This window comes from Ciona intestinalis, chromosome 10, assembly GCF_000224145.3.
Source record: "Ciona intestinalis chromosome 10, KH, whole genome shotgun sequence".
NCBI classification, from domain to species: Eukaryota; Metazoa; Chordata; class Ascidiacea; order Phlebobranchia; family Cionidae; genus Ciona; species Ciona intestinalis.
Window position 1 is genome coordinate 3,934,505 of NC_020175.2, and position 12,243 is coordinate 3,946,747.

At 33.7% G+C, this 12,243-nt stretch overlaps 3 protein-coding genes across 8 annotated transcripts in view; 1 reads left to right on the forward strand and 2 right to left on the reverse strand.

Annotated features, from left to right (window-relative positions):
- LOC100187226 (eIF-2-alpha kinase GCN2) overlaps window positions 1-8,711 on the reverse strand; it is a 27,314-nt gene extending 18,603 nt beyond the window's left edge. For 3 of the 6 annotated variants that reach the window (XR_003396276.1, XM_018813631.2, XM_018813629.2), the window contains exons 1-18: window positions 8,492-8,711; window positions 8,053-8,171; window positions 7,653-7,788; window positions 7,034-7,174; window positions 6,637-6,736; window positions 5,995-6,120; window positions 5,742-5,816; window positions 5,313-5,482; window positions 4,976-5,090; window positions 4,365-4,495; window positions 4,201-4,265; window positions 3,787-3,892; window positions 2,729-2,896; window positions 2,230-2,418; window positions 1,687-1,820; window positions 1,173-1,315; window positions 776-908; window positions 91-259 (exon numbers count right to left, since the gene is read on the reverse strand). Coding sequence is in view for 5 of the 6 variants with exons in the window: in XM_018813631.2 (XP_018669176.1) it covers window positions 91-259; window positions 776-908; window positions 1,173-1,315; window positions 1,687-1,820; window positions 2,230-2,418; window positions 2,729-2,896; window positions 3,787-3,892; window positions 4,201-4,265; window positions 4,365-4,495; window positions 4,976-5,090; window positions 5,313-5,482; window positions 5,742-5,816; window positions 5,995-6,120; window positions 6,637-6,736; window positions 7,034-7,174; window positions 7,653-7,788; window positions 8,053-8,171; window positions 8,492-8,605 (2,334 nt within the window). In the remaining variant the exon portion in view is untranslated. The remainder of the gene's footprint in view (window positions 1-90; window positions 260-775; window positions 909-1,172; window positions 1,316-1,686; window positions 1,821-2,229; window positions 2,419-2,728; window positions 2,897-3,786; window positions 3,893-4,200; window positions 4,266-4,364; window positions 4,496-4,975; window positions 5,091-5,312; window positions 5,483-5,741; window positions 5,817-5,994; window positions 6,121-6,636; window positions 6,737-7,033; window positions 7,175-7,652; window positions 7,789-8,052; window positions 8,172-8,491) is intronic. The other 3 variants (XM_018813632.2, XM_026836279.1, XM_026836280.1) reach the window with 3 other exon arrangements.
- On the reverse strand, window positions 8,691-10,322 carry LOC100177819 (tRNA (guanine(10)-N2)-methyltransferase homolog). The gene has a single exon (XM_026836316.1). The coding sequence runs from the start codon at window positions 10,269-10,271 to the stop codon at window positions 8,865-8,867; it is 1,407 nt and encodes a 468-aa protein (XP_026692117.1). The 5' UTR covers window positions 10,272-10,322; the 3' UTR covers window positions 8,691-8,864.
- Window positions 10,323-10,735: 413 nt separating this feature from the next.
- Window positions 10,736-12,243, forward strand: part of LOC100175530 (glutamate-rich protein 2-like) — a 2,308-nt gene continuing 800 nt past the window's right edge. Inside the window, exons 1-3 of the mRNA XM_002131234.5 lie at window positions 10,736-11,002; window positions 11,347-11,489; window positions 12,007-12,115. Of these exons, the coding sequence (XP_002131270.3) occupies window positions 10,820-11,002; window positions 11,347-11,489; window positions 12,007-12,115 (435 nt within the window). The 5' untranslated portion in view covers window positions 10,736-10,819. The remainder of the gene's footprint in view (window positions 11,003-11,346; window positions 11,490-12,006; window positions 12,116-12,243) is intronic.

Here is a 12,243-nt window from a genome sequence, read left to right on the forward strand (position 1 = left end):
GAAGTTTTATTTTGGTTTGATTGTTTTATTTAACTTTCCGTTTTTTGTTTATAAAAAGACTTTTTAATCTTTATTTGTTTGAATTTGTACCTGTATGTATAGAAATCGCTGAGTCACAAGCGATTTTGATGACGCGGAACTAGTGACGGTGGTTTCTTCACTCCGAGACGTTTTGCCATCATTAGTTGATTCTTCCACCATCTCATCTTCTTCTTCATCACTGTGATCAAACTTGATGCTCTCGGAGTCATCCTCGTCACTGAAAAGATGCGGGAATTCGTTTAAGAAAAAAAATTGAAAATATTTTGAAAAAATATTAGGTTTAAAAAAAATTGTTTCGGTTTTTTTTTTTTAAAGTCAAAAGCTGAAATTTTTGAAATTGATGTTTTGGTAAACTAACCTTCATTTGGAGATAAAATAGTACAATAAATCATTAAACACCAAAAATGCAATTAAAAAATTCAATACTTAATACATATAGCTTAAAAATAAAGGTTTGGAATATTTAACATTTTTTTCTTAGACAGTTAGCAGAACTATTTTCTATTACTCTATTCTATTCTATGAAAAGGAAGTATATCCACAACACTACAATCTAGATTCTAGAATTTAAACTTACAAAAATAGATTTGAAACTTACAGAAATAGAATTTAAACTTACAGAAATAGAATTTAAACTTACAGAAATAGAATTCAAACTTACAGAAACAGATTTTAAACTTACAAAAATAGAATTTAAAGTTTAAGAACCACAGATCTAGAATTTTTAACTTACACATAGATAGTCTTGAACACATCTTCGTCATCATCTTCCTCGTCGTCACGACAACGACTCACCTCCTCCAATGAAACGCTCCAATCTGACACGCTAGATGCGACAGGAGGTGGCGCTAGAACCTCAATATTATCTGAAATATTTTCCAATAAAATTAATTCATTTTTAATAAAAACAGCCTGTTTTGAATTTTGAATAAAATTATCTTGTTTTACACTATTTTAGATAAAGCCACCCCTGTTTTTACACTACTTGGTATAATTACCCTATCTATTACACCATATTTAATAAAATCAAACTGGTTTTAGGTAAAATAAGATAAAGTTACTTTAAAAAGCACATTATTACATACAAATAGGAATGCTCTGCATATGATGACTATATTACTACTACTTACCATAAAAACCAAGTGAATTGATACGATCTGATACGTTTGATTTTGTTTCATTTGTTGTTGTTGTTGTTGTTGTTGGGTTAGATGAATTTGTTGAAACATCATCTTCCCAACATTCAACTGTTTCAATCCACGAGTTGTAATATCTACCAACAAACAACAAGTTAAAATAATAATATAATAGGGTGGGGAAAGGTAGGACACTTTTTCGTTATATTTTTTTGTCCCATTTAGTTGTGAACAAAGAACATTCATTGAATTATAAAACCGTATCTTTACAACCACCATAGAACCATTGATTACTCTTTAAAACACAATCAGGATATTTGAATACTTTTGTGCTAAAGGTGTGTTAGGTGTCCCATCATGACGCAAATACATAACTAATATGATGTAATATAAGCTCTTTTCTCCTAGGGTAATAGGCCAACTCTTGTTGCATCCCAGGCCCCTTAATGTACAACACTATAGGACCTTGTAATTGAAAATAAACCACAAAATATAAAACATGAATTACCTGACAACATTCTCATGGTTTAACCGAGACAAAAGTTTCACTTCTCTCGTTATCTTTTTATTAAACAGGGATCGATGTGGGTTCAGTAGAATACGTTTGATTGCGTAATCTCGTCCGTCTATTATGTTCTTTACCTAGGAGAGTTTTATGTCAAATTGAGATGATTTTTATTCTGGCCAATACACTTTCCATTCTAAGATATGGGTAAAGTCGTATACCAGTGCAGGCTAGGGCAAAGTAAATAGATATACAACAAGTAAGGACAGCCATTGTTCAAAAACAAGAGTCAATGGACGCCATCTTGTATCCCACATGCGGCGTTAAATGCATGCATCAGCAAGTATGTTGTTTTACACTTGTAAGTTCAACGATGGTTAAGCGGGGAAAAATGTGGGAAACAGGATGGTGGCGTTGTCCTTGCTGATATCTATGTTTTTGGGCCAGAGAACCTAAGATTTGGAAACATTAAAACAAGTGAAAGCCTAAGAAGTAACACATAACAATAATATAAAGATATAGAAATAAAGTACAAAAGTGTCTAACCTTCACCACGTCCCCATACCCTCCCTTCCCAAGCCATTCTAACTTCTCAAACTCCGAGTGGAGACGAGAGAGAGTTGGTCTTGGAGCATCGGATGTTGCAAGGACATCATCCATCTTATCTTCATCAAACGGACTCGGATTTTGCTCCAAAGGAAGATCGATGTCAAGGATAGGACTGGTGACACTTGGCTAAAAAAAGTTTGTTTTATATATTTATACTTTATATATTATATATATAAACAGTAGAGTGGGGGAAGATGGGACACCTTTTCATTCTATTATCTCTTCTGATTTGGCAGTAAACAAAGAACATACAAGCAATTATAAAATTGTATTCTCACAACTCCGATAGACCGTTGTGAATTATTAAAAACCAATCGAATTTTTAAATACTATGTGCTAAAGGTGTTCCATCTTCCCCCACCCTACTATATAAGTTATAAAATTTATTCAACCCAAAATAAATCCACAAACCACAAAACACTCCTAGCCTACAAACCTTGATAAATTCATGATCCAAGAGTTCAGATGTTGTATAACGAAGCCTGTCTTCAACCACAAGACATTTCTCAAGAAAGTTTTGGAAAACCAGTGGAAAGCTCGCTGGTATTTCTGGAGGATAATCCTGTATTGTTTGTCCTTGTGCAAGTGACAGTATCAACATACCCTGAATGATATAAATAATAATTAATTAAAAAATAAATTATTACTTTAAAAAATAAACTATTAAAAAAAAAATTATTTCTTGGAAAAAATAATTCATTAAAAAGTAAATTATTACTTTAAAAAATAATTCATAAAAAAATATTTAATGCGCTACCTTAATCAAACGGATTTACTATATTTAATAACAGTGAGTTTAACTATATTTAAAGTTCCTAGATTTTTTGAAGAATTTCTAATTTCAATTGGGATGAAACAAATGAATAGGTTATATCAGAGTCCGTATATAAACATGAGTTATTTCATCACCATAGAAATCTTACAGGGCAACCAAATGGGGCTAATTTCGCCGATTGTTTACCCTAGCAACAGGAATTTTTTAAACAGATTTTTCTGCTTAGTCGCAGTTTATTTATAGAACTAAAAAACTTCAAGTCACTTTTGTGCTTTAATAAATCTACACATCTACTTGAAAATTTGATTTTCTTTAATCTGCATCCTGCATTTGTATTAAAAACATAAAATATATTAAACTTAGCTATATACGTTCATATTTATATTATGTCTATGATCAATTTAGCCCCATGCTATGTGCTATGTGATTTCTATGGGCGACATGAAATAACTCATGTTTATATACGGACTCTGGGTTATATGCTTATCTGGTTATGTTACAATGTTCAAATATCACCAGTCAGTAGACCCATAGCCCTATACTATACATACTATATAGTCCAGAACAGCCGTTTTAAATTTTAAATACGTCTGGCTGCAACAATTCATATACATTACAATTAGGTTGTAGTACAAAAAAACAGATACAAAATGTTCTTTTAGAGGATTTGGGTACAATTTTATTTGAGAACAAAATATAGGAAGTAAATTAACACCCACCAACCGCAAAATATCTCCTTTCTTTGTATTTCGAGCAGGAATTCGATCTTCACTGAATCGAACACCAGGCTGTTCAATACGGGACTCATTATGTAAGTCTATTACTCTGTTAAAATGAATAAATGGATGTAACTCATATATTCTCATGTAGTGGGGAGATTACAATCGTTATAACATAGGTCACAGGTGTTCTGTTTTGTTTCATACACCTTTTTAAAAAGCAAGGCTGACAATTTGAACAACCTTTAAGGGGCTGTGGAGTTTAACCAATTTTGCCCTTCAGTATTTTACCCAGGGACACATGCACCATAATGGTAATACCGTCATGCCCTGACTTTGTAACATAAGGGCTAAAGGCAGATATGCTAACCACTGTGTCACGGTGCTAGAGTACAAGTAAAATAATGTATCTACCTTTTCTCTATGCTGTAATCTGCAAGCTTGATGGATCCCTTGGTGCTTAAGAAAACACTGCTCGCCTGGTAAAAGAAAAAAATTAGTAAAACATCAAAAATAAGGGTATTAAAAAAAGAGACAAAAAACGGGAGGAAAAAAATGCAAAAATAACAATCTAGTACCTTAAGATTCTTATGTACAACAGACTTTTTATGTAGGCAGTCAAGCGCAGATAAAAGTTGCTCAGAATAAGTTCTAACAGCGTCAATTCCAACTCTGTCTCTACTTGTGAGTTTTTGTTGAAGGCTTGCACCTGAGAATTAATAAATATATATGTTACATTAAAATGTGTAAAAATTTTAAGCGTCTGACAGTGAGGCAGTGTTACAACACTGGCCGTAATCCAAGGTCCCTTGACAAGGACCTCACCCATAAAGAAGCAAAAAAATATCCAAATAATTGGCCAACTCAGGCCTAAACTGCAGGTACCCTAGCATGCACTGTAGGATATCATGCAACAGGAATATTGTGTATTTGTAAATACAGTAATGAATGAAACCAGTAATACTAAATAGGCTGTAACACGAATAATAGGTTTTGCACAAAGTGTATTAAACAAAACATCTATGTTATAACAGCTGTCTTTTTCCAGCCATGTGGGGACAAAGCAAATTACATTTATTCAGATTATTACTTACGAATAGTCAAATACCTTATATTTCCAACAACAAAAAGACACATAAAAATTTAAAACACCAAACAGACATAATAATTATTTCAAACCAAACATCACCTGTTATATATTTCTCCACAATATGAAGTTCAATACTACTTTCAACATGGCTATATCTCATTGCAAGGTAGGGCACTAGGTGTTTGTGGGAGAATTTCACCAAAGAATTCAACTCCTGCGTTATTAGTTGCTTTTAATAGATTTAAGCTTTTTTGAATAGATAATTTATGCAAAAAAAAAACAAGCAAAAAGCTTTAGAAATTGTCAGAACAATTTATGTAACAAAAAAATTGCCAAATCTGGGCTAAATCCTAGATGATCAAGGACCTGACCCATATAGAATTTAAGATAACAAATTTCCTATGTAAAAGTAATTAGTACCAAATGAAACTAGCACCTGCTCAATTGTGTTAATTGTTTTCATATATTTATCGAGTTTAGCTCGTTCTGCGTCAGTGAGCATTGAATTCCTCATAGGACATGGTATGTTCCAGTAATGAACTGCAACTAGTTCACCTGTGTTTGCATCCATGCCCGCGTATACTGTTGATCCATTGCTACCACTACCTAAAATAAGAATAATGGATCATTCTAACTGTATTGGGTGAAGAGCTTTGGACTAAATCTCATGTCACATTGTGTTCAATACTATGGGACTTTATCCTTACTGGATAGTATGGTTTACAGTAAAATGAGGTATTAAATAAGCGATGTATTCCCCCGACAACAGTGGTTCTTAAACTAGAAGGCGCGCACCCCTAGGGGGGGGGGGACTCTAAGAGGGGGGCGCAAAAAACAATACAATAAAGTGTTACATGTGTTATACTGGTGGTGTTTAAATGGCAGATCTCGATATGCTTCTGGATCTTTTTAAGTTTTTGTGTGGATCTTCCAATGTAGTCTTGAAAAATAAGCTAAATTACGAAAAAGGCTAATTAACAACAGGGGGGGGGGGTTTGTTGGGATCTTCATTGTTGGGGCGTGCTTCAAAAAGTTTAAGAACCTCTCCCTTACAAAAAAAAAAAAAAACTACAAATTTCAGTTACTTTGTCCACTCAGATCAAAATATGATAACCAACCTAATGTTTGCCCTTTATGTATTATTCGTGGAAGTTTTCCATTGATTTTTAAATCCACGACTCCTGTAGACTTCCCATGACTGCCATTGCCGTTCGGAATATCTTCAGAAAGTCGGCGTGTGTGGTCTATAAAATATTTAATATACCAGTTTAGTATTTGAAACATAGGTGTAACTAATGGTCGGGTCAAGAGGTGGCATGTCACCCCAACTTTTAAAACAGAGTAGACATCATATGTTTAGCACCCAAGATTTAAGGATAAGACAGCTTTACCCTTTTATGTGTCTATAAAACAAGTACAGCCAAAGAACATTGCTTTCACTACATTAATCAAAAGATTCCCTATGTTTGATAACCATAAGTGTAACTGTATTTTAACAGTACGCTTTTTTTCACAAAAAAATAAAAAGTATCACCCATAGTTAAGTCTTACATAGTAGGAGAAGAAGGGACAGCACACAATATCCAAACATCCTAATCGTGTTTTAAACAATTAACAACGGTCTATGGCAGTCGTGAGCATACGGATTTATAATTCTTTGAATGTTTTTTGTTTACCACTAATTAAATGGGGGGAGAAAATAAAATGAACAGGTGTTCTATCTTCTCCCACCCTACTATATAACAAAAATGCAGAACTACCTTGAGATGATTGGTTCTGATCTCTGCCCTCCCTCATAAGTTTACGAATTTGTTTTTCTTCGTTTTGCCTCCTTGCTAGTTCTTCTTCTATCTCTTTCCTCTGGAATAAAGAATCAAAAGTCAGTTCATTTGTTTTGAGTTTTTCCAATGAACTATTTGCCGGCACCGTGTCAAAGTGGTTATGCCTCCAACCCAGAGATAATGAGTTCTAGGCTTGTCTCTGTTACCATTGCAAGCGCTTCCTTGGGCTGTTGTGCAAGACACAATAATGTCTCTATTCGTTATTTATATAATATGTAATATACCAACAGTCAAATGGGGTCAAACTGAAACTATCAACACAAAAACAAATTGAATAGATTTAAAATATATATATATATACAATCAATTTTCTAACCTTTAATTCCTTTTTTCTTCTTTCAATTTCCTTTTTCTTTTCCTCTTCCTGTGCAGCTTTTTCAAGCTGTCTTTGTTTGTTTTTTACCATTTCCTCGTACACCGAGTTACATTGTGGGACATTGTGTGTATGCAGGAACTCCTGAGGTCAGTCACCGCATTATTGTGCTTTGTTCATGTTACGACTCATAAGTAGGTATTCAAACAAAACAAAGATAGAAAATCTTATTGCAAATTCACACAGTAAGAAACGGTTTAAAAAAGAGGGTTTTGTAAAGTATGTATTTGAAGTACAAGAGCACATCAAACTACATAACCGGGCACAATTAATTTTTATATAACAGTTAATTTTAATTTTCAAAAATACCAAAATTCTTTATTTCTAACATGTAGTATGATGGGACACCTTTCCATTCTATTTTCTTATCCCATTTGGTAGTAAACAAAAAACATTTAAAGAATTATAAAACCGTATCCTCACGACTCCCATAGGCCATTGTTATTTGTTTGAAAAAGAATTAGGATATTTTGATACTGTGTGCTAAAGGTGTCTCATCTTCCCCCCTCCTACTATATATACATACTTATTAACAAATACAATTGCATATTTCCACACCTACCTTAACAAACTGAGCAATTTCGAGCACCATTACTTCACCCTGTAATGACTTGTAGAGATTTTTAATCCCAGATTCCAAATCATTTATGGCATCTTCTGATAAACCTTTCGCATTCTCCAGTTTACACTCGGGGAAACTGAAAAAAAATATATATATATATAATATATATATATATATATAGTAGGGTGGGGAAAGATGGGACACCTTTTTGTTTGATTTTGTTGTCCCACTTGGTAGTAAACAAAAAAATCTTCAGTGGTACTTTTAAATTAAATGGACAAAGAGGGCTAACATGAACACGTACTATTCAAAATGTATTGTTTGATACCAAAAATAGATGCAGTTAAAAAAAACTTAAAAATCTGTTTTATGGATAAAGCAAAATTATTTTTGTTTTCACCTGTCTGGGTAAGTTGGTGTAAATTTTATTTTGAGGTCAATTTTGGTAAAAGTTTCTTTCTTTCCGCTCATCCCTTCCTGTGGATGAAGATAGAGAATGATCTCTGGAGGACGGACCACCTGGAGAAGAGTAAGGAGACTTTATAAAGATGCAGATACTTGTTTGCCATATGGGAGACAGTAAGAGCAGATCAGCAAGAATGGTAAAATATAATTATAGTACTGCGGGGAAAGATGGGACACCTTTAGCACATAAAATTCAAAAATTCGGGTGTTTTAAACAATTAACAACGGTCTATGAAAGTCCTAAGGATATGGTTTTCTGATTCTTCGAATGTTCTTTGTTTACTACCAAATGGGACAAGAAAATAGAATAAAAAGGTGTCCCACCTTCCCCACCACTATATTATACACCTATAGATTTTAAAAAAAATGTCCACCTTCCATTTGTCCAATTTCCTCAGATCTTCAATCTCCTCACCAAATATGGAGTGAAGCAATTCAAGTTCATTTTCCTGCCTTTCTTGATAGGATTCACTTTCCGTCATCGTCATGACAACATACACAATAACATGGTAACACTTGGAAAACCATGCAATTCAAAATAACCTTAAATTTTAAATCGCATTCTTCCTAGCACTGTAAAAGCATACACAATGCCTCGATAAAAATGGTTTAAAAGTTCAGTTTAGCACTGTTTGCAATACAAATTCATTTTTTTTGTTTTTTAGTTATACTGCTATAAATAATGTGACAATTTAGTGACATTTACCTAAAAACATGAATTTAGCACCTAATTTTTTTTAATTAAAATTATCTTGTTTCATTCCCATTATGAGCTGAAAAATATTTATCTCGGAATGAGTTATGTCCGCTAAACACTGAGCTTGAAATGACAGCTTGGGCAGTTTCAGTGACATTTTCTTTTGTTAATTTTTCCATAACGATGAGTCTTCTTGAAGAATGGCTGTTAAGAATTTGCTCATGGTTATACATTAACTTCAGCAAACTGTGCGTTGGAATTACTTTGGGAGAGTAGTCAGCTCTGTATACTGGCAACCAATACACCAGTCTACCACCCGCAACAAGTGATTGAGCTGCGAAGTTTAACAAATCCTTAAATACGTCCTCCAGATGATATTCAGTTTGTTCTGGAAAATGGGTCAAACCAGGCTCTAATTCAGGCACAACAGGATTCTGCTTTTTTGAACCAACTTTCTGGCACGCTTCCCTAATTCCATAGGGGGGATCAGTGATTATTGCGTCAAAAAGTTCTTTCCCGTTTGTGTTCCATGCATGGCATGCAGCATCGCAGAGTAAAACATCCAAATATTGAGATCGGAGTCCATATTCCATCAAAGTGTGTCTGATGGTTTCATCCTTCTGTCTCCACCCTGCTCCCTTCCTGGACGATCTTCCTCTTGCATGAATGATGTTGTAATTGATGTCTCCTCCGATCACGTAACCTCCAAAATGCGCAGCAGGGATCAGCAGACTCCCGGTTCCAACAAACGGATCACAAACCACTGAATTCTTATTAATTCCACCTAAATTTGTCATTAAAATACTCAGCATCACATCCATAGATGTATTCCCAATAAATTTTCGTTTTTTGAGGCTGTACCTTTCAATCAAACTACGTTGTCCATTACACAAAAGCCGCCCAAATAGAATAGCATCTGGTTCTTTAGGTGGTTGACCCTGCACACGATTAGAGTAATCCTCTACTAGGTAGAATTCACCAGACGGATTGACCAAATCCACTTTTCCTTGGAACGGTAAGACATCCTCTAACAAATCAATTCGTTCTCTTTGTATTTCTGAAGACATCTTTTTACCAATTCCTTTGACTCTGATTGCGAAACTTTGTGTCTCTTTAAAGCAGTCACGCTTCTGCTCCAATGGATATTCTAAAATTGACTGTTTCAATAAAGAAAAGTCAGACCCAGAGCCCCACAGTTCAAAAGCTGACATGGCACATACAGAGCGTGACATAAGCTTCAGAACATTTTCTTCTGCAATTTCTTGTAAAATTATCCATTTTGTAAAATCTGTTTTGCCAGTTGTTGGGCTAATCTTAGCCTTTTGTTTTATATTAAGCTTGAAACCGAACGTTTGGGCCACAGATTCCAACTCTGAAATGTGGGCTAGTAGTTTGTCTTGAGCCAAAAGTATCAAATATTTGCATTTAAATCCGTCAAGACATTGTCCTTTACTCATAATTTCTACTTAACGTTAAACAGTTTCTGTAAAATACAGAAGGCAAATAAAACAAACTTTAATAGCATAAAATTACATTGTAAAGCAATTAACTCACTACTCACATATATATTTCTTAACAGAAGGGTCCTTCGTAAAAAAAATCGTAAAATAGCATACATGGATACACAATACACGATAACATGGGAAAACTTAACAAAAAGACAGCTAAAAAATGTTGCGCTTTGTTTATATACTCTCGGCGACACCATGTGGATTAATATTGCATTCAAAGGGGACAGTTTCGAACAAAATCTAACATATATTTGTATTTATTGCTACGATGTTAACCTTTTTAAAAAAATACGTATCAAAATAACTTTTTAAACTAAATTAATGTTTAAAATAATTTTACAATAAAGTACTGAAAAAATTGCATTTACCTCTATGGTTGTCTGGGCAAACCAACGCCAACTGACGCAATTTTTGTTTAGAAATTACCAAATTAGCATATATATCTCTAAGAATACATGCAGTAGTTTAACTCATATACCGGTAAATGTAGGGTCATGTCAACCCCTCCAATTAGTCAAAGGGATCAAGTTAAAAAATACAACGATTTAACCGAAAAATTGAAAGAGCTTACGGTTGCGAATTCTAATACCGATGACACTGAAAATTTGAAAGACATTGAAAGTGACAAAGGAAAGAATGAAAACATAAATATTAAAATGCAGCTGAGGCAATCTGAGGTAAAAATAGAAAATAAATAAACCAAATAAAAAAGTAAGGTTGCCAATCAAATAGTGTAGCGTTAGGTTAAGGTATATAAACTTCAATAGTTTGTAATATTGTATTATGAAACAGAGTTTATAATATTATTAATAAGTAATTATATTATGTAAGTAAAGAATCAACATGCTACATTATATACTAAACCCTAATCTTTGGCAAATTGCCTTTGTGGTCTAGGAAGATTCCTAATTCTTCAGTATATGGTTACACTAAATATATATTTGTATTTAAAACCAAGTTTACCTGGTGTAATCCTAGTTTGTAGACGAAAGCAAAATGTGTTCTTTGTGTTTTTTTACAGGATCCTTCGAGGGAAGAAGCGATTTCATTGGATGAGGATTTAGAAACTGACGACGAATCAGAAGAGGAAGACTCCAGTGACGATGATGACGAACCAATCAGAGCTCCAGTTGAATTACTTGGGGAATTTTTACAATATATAAGGTGTTTGAAAGCATTGGTTATATGTTAAATGTGGCAAGCATTATTTTGCACCAGAGTTAGTATGGTATAACAGGGTGGGGAAAAATGGGACACAGTGTGTGCTATTTTCTCGTCCAATTTGGTAGTAAACAAATAACATTCAAGAAATTATAAAACTTCATTATCACGACCCTCATAGAGCGCTGTTAATTTTTTTAAAACACGATCAGAATATTTGGATATTATATGCTAAAGGTGTCCCATCTTCCTCCACCCTACTATATGAGTTATTTCATCACTATAGGAAATCATGTATTTTCATTGCAAATAAATTATGTAATGTTGGGTATTATGTTTATGATCAAATTTCCTTATTTTTTATGCCCTATGCAATAAATAATAAGCAACATGAGTTTACTTATGTTTATATGCAGAACCTGCCGCACACAACTGTTTATATTTATTTAATTTCAACTGTTTATGTTTATTCTAAAATCACAGAAAAAATACATAGTTTCTTACTCTGTGTCATTCTCAGACAAGGTAAATGGGAAGATGCAAAGAAACTTTGTGTAATGATTCTGATTTATGAGCCAGAAAACTCGGAAGCTTTGCAGTTTCAACCTGTTATTGACGCAAAGATACAGGTGGATATAGAAAGCTATGAACAACACCCTTTTTATTTCATATAATAATTTGCATTTCTGTGGCTGAATCACCTAAAAAGTTAAATATGCAGACATGGGGTGTATGAAACACAAAATCTGTGTTATAA

Excerpts from the sequence above, each read along its gene's own strand:
- LOC100177819 (XM_026836316.1), bottom strand. The coding sequence starts at position 10,271 with ATGAGTAAAGGACAATGTCTTGACGGATTTAAATGCAAATATTTGATA.